Consider the following 9712-nt stretch of genomic DNA (forward strand, 5'->3'; position numbering starts at 1 on the left):
CCAGTGTAGGTACACTGCTACAAACTCAAAAGAAGTGAACTTGAAAACTCTTGAAAAAGACTTAGCAGCATTACTATGTAATTTTTACCCCAGTTCCTTCTGAAATATTTGTATTTAGTCTGTGTCTTTGCCCGGTTCATAGTTGTCTTTATCATAAATATTTTTTACAAAAGCACATTTGAAAAGACTATGTATGGGATTCCAACTATTCCAATGATTCCACATTCTAAACAAAACAGTAAAAATAGCAGTGGTTGGGAGATAAACGAGTAAAAATAGTGGTTGGGCAAGGTTTAAGGAGGAATAGAGCAGATTTTTAGAGCAGTGAAAACACTTTATATCCTATAATGCTTAACACATGAGGGATGTGGATAATGGGAGAGCAGGGGAGAGGCTACCTATGGGTGAAGCAAGTGGTATACTCTTTGTTTGGCTAATCACTAGTTCTTGGTATTCTATAACTTGGTTTCATTACATTTGGTTCAGAGAAGGAAGGTGTAAGTTCCAATGCTGGCAATCCCTAAAATGCAAACAAAGCCAAACATTTCTAGACTTAATGAAAACTCCAGAAAGATATATACACCCATTCTTATAGTAACAGAATATGATGCTAAAAATGAACTCTACAGCTTCATATAAATTTCATAAATATAAGAAAATTTATTCTAAATAATCATTTTATACAGTTAATTACTGAAAAGGACATTCATTACTTTACTATTTACTTAAATGATCCAAACAAAATAAACATAGCAATACAAAATTGCAAGAAATTTACAAAAGCTGTACAAAATAACTTAACATTTAAAAATGGGACTGATACAGTCCATATGGTCTCAAGGGAGCTGTACAATTACAGATTTATGTAGCTTTTTTAAGGGGGTAAAAGAAAGGATGCTTTAAGGCTTCTTTAAGAGTGATCCTTTTAGCTGGTTCATACTCCAACATTTTCTGAATAAGGTCAAAGAGAAGCTCATGTTCAGCATCTTGGGAAAGCATAAATTCCTGAAAGGAGAAGAAATACAGTCAATAGCCTTTTCTACTACCATTTATTTTATTTACCCACCATGAAAGAAACTCAAGGTTTTGATCATTTAAGCAAAGACCCAGGCTTACCTTCAGAGGTTTACAACGCCTTGAAACGTATCTGCCAGCAGAACTATGTTCATCCCAGTCTAATCGATCATGATGGAAATATTTACGTTTCCTAAGAATAAATTGATATCCATTCATGTTTATAATGTTGACAATGAAAACTTAAAAAACATCTAGCAAAGGTGACTGACTGATGGCACCTTTTCTTAAACATACCTGGTTTTCTGTATCATATGTTTTGGTAAAGGCCCAAGAATCCTTTCCATCATTGCCAAATGTTCCTTACTATCATGCGTCTAAAATAATAAAGAAAAGTTATTAACTACCTCTACTTGCACATTGTGTTTTGCTCTTATTTAACAGAGCTGCTCAATTTTTAGTCAATGGATAATTACAGGTCACCAAAGAATGTGATCTCTAAATCAGATATACTTATAGCAAGTTATAACTTACTGGAAAAAAAAAAAGCCTACAGAGTAAATTCACCATATATTTCTTAAAGATAATTATCTGTAATATTCTTAGAAAAGTTTTAAATAAAACAAATTATGGAGGAAATAGTGTCAGAATTACACATAAAAAGGAAAAAGTGTTACCTAAAATGCACGTATACTTTGTGTTAAAGTGTCCATTCATATAAACAGACAATTTACTTTGGCAAAGCTATTGAAACAGATCATTGTCACTTACTGGAAATACTGTAAATCCAAGGTAATATTCAATAAGAATACATCCTATACTCCAGACATCACATGGCTGGGACCACCCTAAAGCTGCAAAGAAAAGCGAACTGTTGATGAAAAAATTCTCAATATTTCTTACTGTCTTTGATATTTGAGCTGGAAAGATCCTAAAGCAATCACTTAATCTAAGCTTAAACATAACACAATAGCATAGTATGTTAAGAATCCCGGCTCTGGAGACATCTGGTTTCAAGCCCTAAATCAGGCTTACTTTTTTGGAACAGACTTGGGGAAGAAAATTTTAGTCAAAGTCTCCATTTATTAGCTAGTAAAATGGGAGCAAGCTATACCATGCAAACACTAACATAAACTGTATGGAATATAACAGGCACTAAATTATTATGTTTAAAAATCCCATCATGTATTATAAATGTGAAAACTGAAATCTATCAGAATTAACAAATCTCTCAAAGTCTTAAAAGAGTTGACTATTTGGAGTAAATTTAAAATCCTTAATGTGTTTTATTATATTAACCCTAAAATGGAAAGAGAGTCCCACGAACACCCAGAACAGTAAATTTTAAAGTTGGCTTCAAAACAGGTCTCAAAGCATAGTTAAGAAATTCTTACCTAATATAACTTCAGGTGCCCTATAATGTCTTGTAGATACCAATGTACTGTGATGTTCATCATCATATGTTGCACTTCCGAAGTCTACAACTTTAATATCTGGATTTATTAAAGTACGTTCATCACGTTTCTGAAAATCATAAATGATGGTTAAGAAGGCATGTTAAGGAGGCATAAAATATTAATTTCGAAGTATGAATATCAAAGACTTACCATTTTGGGATTATATGCCTCTGTGTAGTCAGACTGTACAAATAAGATGTTTTCAGGTTTTAAGTCTGTGTGAGTCAACTTATTACTGTGCAAAACTGAAAACAAAACAGAAAAAGTTCTTGTATTATAAAAACCAAAAATCAAACTCCAAAGCTCTGCAACAAAAATTCTCTGATTTTCGTATGTCCAAAGAAGTGGTCAACATTCAATTGCCTGTTAGAAAACCATCAGGGACTAAAACCTACTATACCTTTCTAAAGTTAGTTCACTGAAAACCAACTGTTTAAAAAGTGAAGTAGTATACTGTTGTCAAGATGGTGAGATTTGTCATTCCTTTATTTTTAACCCAGTGGTTCTAGATTATCATTTTTAGCAATCAGAAAGGCTAATCAGTGTTATACAGGATAACATGTTATTATATGCTGGACAATATGCTTATTTACTGAATGGTATGCAGTAAACTGACCAACAGCTTATTATCAACTGTATCTTTCTCCTACCTACTCTTAAGGCAGTCTACCAAGTAGTGTACATTAGATTTTTTTCAAATATCCAAATTGGTCATTAAAATCAGTCTCACTCTGGAATGTTAAGCGCTTACAGTTCACAGACTTGCATATCTGGTATGCCATCCTCCTGATATGATCCAGTCGAAAGGGCAGAAAACCATTTTCCTTAATAAAGTCATAAGTACTAAGTCCCAATAGTTCAAACACAATGCAGACATGACCATGATGCTCAAACCACTCCAACATCTGGACACAGCGGCTATAAACATAGGAAAAAACAACTGAGTACAGCCTCTCACAATTCCAATCCACCTGAGGCCATTTCCTAAGTTCTATTTTGATACTTACAATGTACTGCTAGGATCTGTTGTATTTAAGTGTTCCAGAACTTGTATTTCTGAGCGAGCTGCTTCACAGTATCTATCCACATTTTTAACTATTTTTACTGCTACATGTCTACCTCCCCTGTTAAGAAAATTAAGTCCACATTAAAAAAAAATAAAGATATGTCCAATTCCATTTTTTACCACTCTTCAAACTGTCCCACTTCTATTCTGAAGCAGTATTTTGTTTTTCCAATTTATGGTCTGGCATTCAGTTGTCTAATTACATGTAATTACAGACATATAGTTATGTCTAATTATATGTCCAACTTCAACTCAGTGTAAGCAACTAGAATGACCTCTGGAAATATGATAGGGTTGATACAAGTTGCCTGACAAATTTTTTTTCATCAGCCCATCTAACTCATGTGACCTTTTTTTTTTTTGGGGGGGGGGGGTCTTTTAACTATGTACCAACAGTTCTAATTTAACAATACTGTGACATTATCACCTCAATTTACATTCCAATTAAGACATAAAACAAATATACATGGAGTAGTTTTCTTCCTATAGTACCAGTCACTGCCTAATCTTCATTTGGACCAGGTTGCCAAAGAAGTTGGGAAACAGTGGCAGTAAAATAAAAGAGTGCTAGTTCTTAGAACCTTACCAACCAAAAGCAGGACGCCTCCCCTAATAATTCATTTAGAAAAGCTTTGTCACCCCTAAGGAGAAAGAAACTCAAACAAGAGACAAAAGAAAATTTCTACCGTATTTCAATCAATTGTTTGAAGGGCATGGATAAACTCATGACATTAACCTAGAAAGTGTTTTTAGCCCTAGCTTTTGTTATCAGTATCAGATATGTTACTTTCTAAAAACACAGATTCCTGAAGACTGGTTCAATATCTGGGGTAAGAAGTCTCCAGACTCCTAACATGAAACCAAGGCTAAAAACTAATCTAGAAAAAAACACAGAACTGTGCCCAGTGGGACAACAAAAAAATACCTCTGACACAATAAAAATCTATTCTCAGCTTGTAGAAGCAGCTTACATGCACTATAAACAGCTACTGCTTAAACACAAAGGGCTAGCAACTTTACTGAGCATTTCCTGTATCTAAGATTAAAAAACCCTAAGCTAAAAGGGTATAATGACAACAAATGATTCATGGTCAGATCATATCCTAAAACTAAATGTACTTTCTGTACTGTTCACCTTCCCAAGTCCAATTCCAGATCAAGAAACTTACGCTTTATGATCAATGCACTCCACAACTTTTCCAAAAGCTCCTTCACCTAAAGTATCAACAATTTCATCTAAAAGAGAGAAATAAAACTCAGTTATACCAAGAAATGAAAAGAGTTTACTTATAATAAAGGCTATCAAATGCAGATTATTCTAGTTGATGCTACAAATTTCCTTATCACTAGATAGTTCATTGGTCAACACTGCCAAAAAACATATATAACTATTTTTAGATCTAATTTCATTCTTAAGCTACTTTCATTAACTTTGATTTACTGTTTTGGAAGTTCTGTATAACATTAAATTTCTAAAGAAAGCAAAAACACAACCCCCCCACCAAAAGAAATGGAAAAAACAAAACAAACAAAAACAGAGAAAGAAAAAAGATTTCCAAATCCCTGAAATCTTAATCTATAAATAGATTATGTTATCTGAAAAGTTAATAAGTGTTGAAAAATATTCTATACATCTTGCACTTAGTACGTCTCCACTCTGACAGATCAGGTGACCCTCCTCATCATCCTCTACACTCCTGGTTCTTTTCCTTCGGTGACTCTTCTGGAAACGTCAAGTGCGCGGCACCAAGATCATCCAGCCAATCAATATACCCGAGTGAATTCAGGGCAGAATACGAAATTCATTCAGCGGGGAGATATTCAGGCATTCAGATACACGCCAGGCCACAAACGGTTGGCAGGAGCAATTTCAAATTCAGTCCCCAGAAATTCACAGGGCACATAGTTTATGTTAACAGGAGAAAAACATGGCAAGGAACAGATTTTCAGATAAGATACTCAAAGTGGCAAGGTAACAAAACATAATACAATTGTTTTTCTTAAAAAAAAAAAAAAATGCTTAGTTGTAGCATTCACTGAAACATAAAACTTAAGTTTCTAGTGTCCTAATTTAATGTTGCAAAATTGTAGAATGTAATTATTTACTTGTCAAAAGTAGACTGTGGCCAAATTATAATTTCCTAGCTAATCTAAGAAAACAAATATCGAAACAGTAAATAAAATAAAAATTCTAATGTTGGGGAGAAAAAAAAATTGGCATACAAGAACACTACAGTATTTAAAATGTCATCTGAGCTTGAGCTCCAAATTAACACATAACCAACCCATAATGTTCAAATCCGTTTTTAGTGATAAAAGGATTAGCCAGAACAAAGGCAATGCATAATCCTCAATCATACAAATATAAAAACCATACTTGTAGATAAGACTTTCATTTATCAAAGCAAATCAAATTTCTTAAAGCACCATAAAAATATTTTCAGAATATCTTGTAATCCCTGCTATAAGCTAATAGACATTATCTACACTATTTCACAAGAATGACAATTAGTTGCCAATGATTAATAAAATGTTACCATACAATTAAACATGTACTGTATTTCAGGAATTTCCTATCCAATGCACAAAGAATCCTGTAAGTTAAAACTGAGATGACTTCATCTTAAATAGAACTTTCTCAAATGATCAAACACAATTTCAAGTTTTCCTGTTCCACATGGGAAATAAAATTTCCAAAAAATTTAAAAGAGCTCATACCCCATGTGAACAATGATATGAAGTGCTGTCGTGAATTCTGTGTTTGCTTTTATAACTACTTCTTCCACTTCTACCAGAGGACTTGCTACTATGGTTCTGATATCTGCTTTCATAATCTTTATGTCGATGTCCAGGTTCACATCCTTGACTGTAGTCATTTCTGTATTCATCAATGTAGCGTCGACTATGATAATCTTTCTCATTTAAGGATCTGCTTTCCAGGTAATAGCTAGAAAAAGAATTTGTTTTTTTCAATGCTTTTATGTTAGTATCAAATATCCTCAAATTTTCAGTAAATCTCTTAAAATAGTACTCATTAAAATTTTTTTCCCACCAAAAAAAGACTTCCAATTTTACAACCATAGCTGAAAATGGCAACCCATCAGTTATTTTAAGTCAATTCTAGTTTTAATAATGAAAATGTATTCCCCACCAGTTTTACTGAAATCAAACTGACATGTTAATATTGTAATGAAAGTATTTTCCTAAGAACCCTCCTTACCTATCAGATGTTTTAGAGTAATTATATCTGCAGCGCTTGTTCTCCCGTGCACTGCTATGCGATCTCTTCTTTCTTTTATGACTGCCGCTGCTGCTCTTCCATTTTCCATAATCCCAATCTTTTTCATCCCAATCAGGACAGTAACTTCTTTTTGAGTGTCTCATCTACATAAAAAACAAGTTTTCCCGGTTAAGGTGTATCCCACATGTCAACATTTTAATAAAACTCGTCCTCTAAAATTCATCCGAGCTGTGACGTTTCAATTGTTCTTTTAAATCAAAGCTCAAAAGTCATTATTACTCAACTATGAGGGAAATCCTTTCCTGCCGAAACTACAAATTCCTAACAACTTGAAAAAGACGTTATACAAAACGACTTTTCATCAACTACCGATCATACCCGTACTAACACCTGGGCTCGATTCCATACAAAAACAAGCGTCGAAATCAAGACGCTCCAACTGTTTCGAGAAGGGGCGGCAGGAACACCACGCCTAAAAGGCCCGATCACCCGACTTCTCACAGGCTCCTTCAACTACTGCATATTATTCCTGTCTCCTTGAGTTCCTAAACCTAACTTTTGCTTTCACCACTGAGGGCAGACACTCGCCATTTTCCCTCGAGTCGCCTTACATCGGGTCAATGTGTTCTTTTCTTTAAGAACACAGATCCTCAGAAGAGCGTGACTGAGGCACATTCCAGGACCCAAGTCATCGCCAACTTCCCCCACCCCACCCCACCGCCATCTTAGAGCCCGTCCGAGGCCAGCCGTCGCAGACAACATGGCGGCCGCGGACGCCCGAGCTCGGCCCTCCCCTCTTCCTCTGAACGTTCTCTCAAACGTTCGAGAACCTCTGCCCGCCCAGCGAACTCTTCGTTGCGGATCACACAGAAAATCGCAGCGACGGCCTGGACAAAGCTTGGAAGACGAGCGAACCATCTTTCTGCAGCTAGGGGAGGGGAGCGGGCGGCGGAGAAGAAAAGATCACCGCGCCAGAGACTGCGGGCGGCCAACAAGCCTGTGGGAGAGCTTCACGGGCGTTCTCAAGACACAAAAGGGGGTCCCGACATCTAGCCCGCTTCTCCCTGCGTCTTACCGTGTTGGCCAAAGAGTCCAAGCCTAAGGAGGCAATGCTTGCAACACAACCACGGAAAAAAACCAGCTCGCTGCGACAAGCTCCCACGGCAGTATGGAGCTAACAACCGCAGCGTCTGGACGTCTGGAAAACAAGATGACTAGGCAAGCGCGTCTCCGCCTCGGGGCGGGGCGGGGCGTGCACGCGTGTAGGGCTGAGCTGGTGAGCCTTATGCGCAGGCGCTGGGTAGGGAGCTTAGAGACAATAGGTGGACCGAGGAAGGGCTTTGTCAGCGGCCATTTTGGCCCGCTCTCTGTTCTCTGAGAAAACATTGTGTTGAGTAGAAAAGACTTGTTCATCCTCACTAAAAATTGTGTTCGTGAACACTAGAAATGAAGAAAAGTGGGGGAAGCGGGTACAAAGTAGCGTGTGTCCTGATTGCAACCGCTTAAACTGAAAGATTACACCATTTGCATCAAGTAGCCCGAAATTAGGAATTGTCTGGATTTGGGCTTTTGTTCTGAGACATTTTTAAAACTAGTTAAATCTTACGTGACTGAGACCCACGCTCACTGAGGTTAGATTGTAAAGATTTTTACCGAGGTTTTAAAAATCCAAATGTGAGAGCAAGAGCCTGGAGACAGGAAGTGGGAGTCCACAGGTAAGCAACATTTCCGCGTTAAGTGAAGTTTCTAAGGTGAAAAGTTGAAGTAAGCTGAAAGGGGAAAATGGAAGGTTTTTAGAGGAAGACCGAATTATCTGAAAACAACTTCTGAATAACAGAAATCAAGCTGCAATTTGAGAGAACAAAGTAACTGCCTATCCTGATCGCCGCCCCTCCTCCAACTTGAAAAAAGAGTTCACGTTACTCCTTCTAAACTTAGTGAAACACATAAAATCATCACGCATGAAGATGGAGCATACTTGTGTTTTTTGCACAGGAGAGCAACGTAGATAACCTGCCCGTTACAGATGCAGTACTGTAGGGTAAAGTGATGAAAATGAATACACAGAGGAATTCCAAAAAACCTATGGTGGTTTGCATTTCTTAAGCCTTTTCTCTGAAAATGCTTTAAAATCGTTAATACCTAGATTTCTATATGGGATCAGGATCACTAAATTTAAGGTTAGTGTTTCGCTTGTGAGGGAGAAATTTCTCACAGTAACTTGTGAAATTTGCTGTTAAGTACATGCTTCTCAGCACATTTAAATGTTAACCAAAACATAGGGAATCCCATTCTTTGGAGTATAAGTGTTAATCACATTGTGTTAACACTGAGCATAGGTTCTCACTTAATCCTAACAGCAATCTAAATATGGGTATTAACCATATTCTGCTAATACAGGTCAAAGTTGCAGCAAATGACTGTGCAGAGAGCAAGTTGAGTTCAGTTCAGTCGCTCAATCGTGTCCCACTGTTTGTGACCCCATGAACCACAGCACACCCAGGCCTCTGTGTCCATCACCAACTCCTAGAGTCTACCCAAACTCATGTCCATTGAGTCAGTGATGCCATCCAACCATCTCATCCTCTGTTGTCCCCTTCTCCTCCTGCCCTCAATCTTTCCCAGCATCAGGGTCTTTTCAAATGAGTCAGCTCTTCACATCAAGTGGCCAAAATACTGGAATTTCAGCTTCAACATCAGTCCTTCCAATGAACACCCAGAACTGATCTTTAGGATGGACTTGCTGGATCTCCTTGTAGGCCAAGAGACTCTCAAGAGTCCTTTCCAACACCACAATTCAAAAGCATCAATTTTTCTGCACTCAGCTTTCTTTATAGTCCAACTCTCACATCCATACATGACTACTGGAAAAACCATAGCCCTGACTAGACGGACCTTTGTTGGCAAAGTAATGTCTTTGCTTTTTAATATACT

At 37.1% G+C, this 9712-nt stretch overlaps 1 protein-coding gene across 2 annotated transcripts; it reads right to left on the reverse strand.

The window, feature by feature from the left end:
• Positions 1-640: 640 nt before the first annotated feature.
• Positions 641-8015, reverse strand: CLK1 (CDC-like kinase 1). 2 transcript variants are annotated; one of them, XM_010860945.1, is made up of 13 exons: positions 7854-8015; positions 6758-6921; positions 6256-6484; positions 5170-5260; positions 4707-4773; positions 3479-3595; positions 3223-3389; positions 2622-2716; positions 2409-2538; positions 1786-1868; positions 1312-1391; positions 1117-1207; positions 641-1005 (listed from the first exon to the last, which is right to left on the reverse strand). In XM_010860945.1, exons 2-13 carry the CDS (start codon positions 6919-6921, stop codon positions 862-864), a joined length of 1458 nt encoding a protein of 485 aa, XP_010859247.1. In that variant the 5' UTR covers positions 7854-8015; the 3' UTR covers positions 641-861. The 2 variants fall into 2 exon arrangements, with proteins under 2 accessions (XP_010859247.1, XP_010859248.1); XM_010860946.1 differs by lacking the exon at positions 5170-5260 and having other exon boundaries at positions 7854-8006.
• Positions 8016-9712: the final 1697 nt, after the last annotated feature.

This window comes from Bison bison, unplaced genomic scaffold, assembly GCF_000754665.1.
Source record: "Bison bison bison isolate TAMUID 2011002044 unplaced genomic scaffold, Bison_UMD1.0 scf7180017864471, whole genome shotgun sequence".
NCBI classification, from domain to species: domain Eukaryota; kingdom Metazoa; phylum Chordata; class Mammalia; order Artiodactyla; family Bovidae; genus Bison; species Bison bison.

Bases quoted from the DNA above. Each gene is read 5' to 3' on its own strand.
- CLK1 (XM_010860945.1), bottom strand. From the start codon at position 6,921: ATGAGACACTCAAAAAGAAGTTACTGTCCTGATTGGGATGAAAAAGAT. The intron at 6,485-6,757 runs GTAAGGAGGGTT...TTCTTTTTCTAG, and splicing joins TACTCTAAAACATCTGATAG to CTATTACCTGGAAAGCAGAT. The intron at 1,208-1,311 runs GTATGTTTAAGA...ATTTATTCTTAG, and splicing joins CATATGATACAGAAAACCAG to GAAACGTAAATATTTCCATC.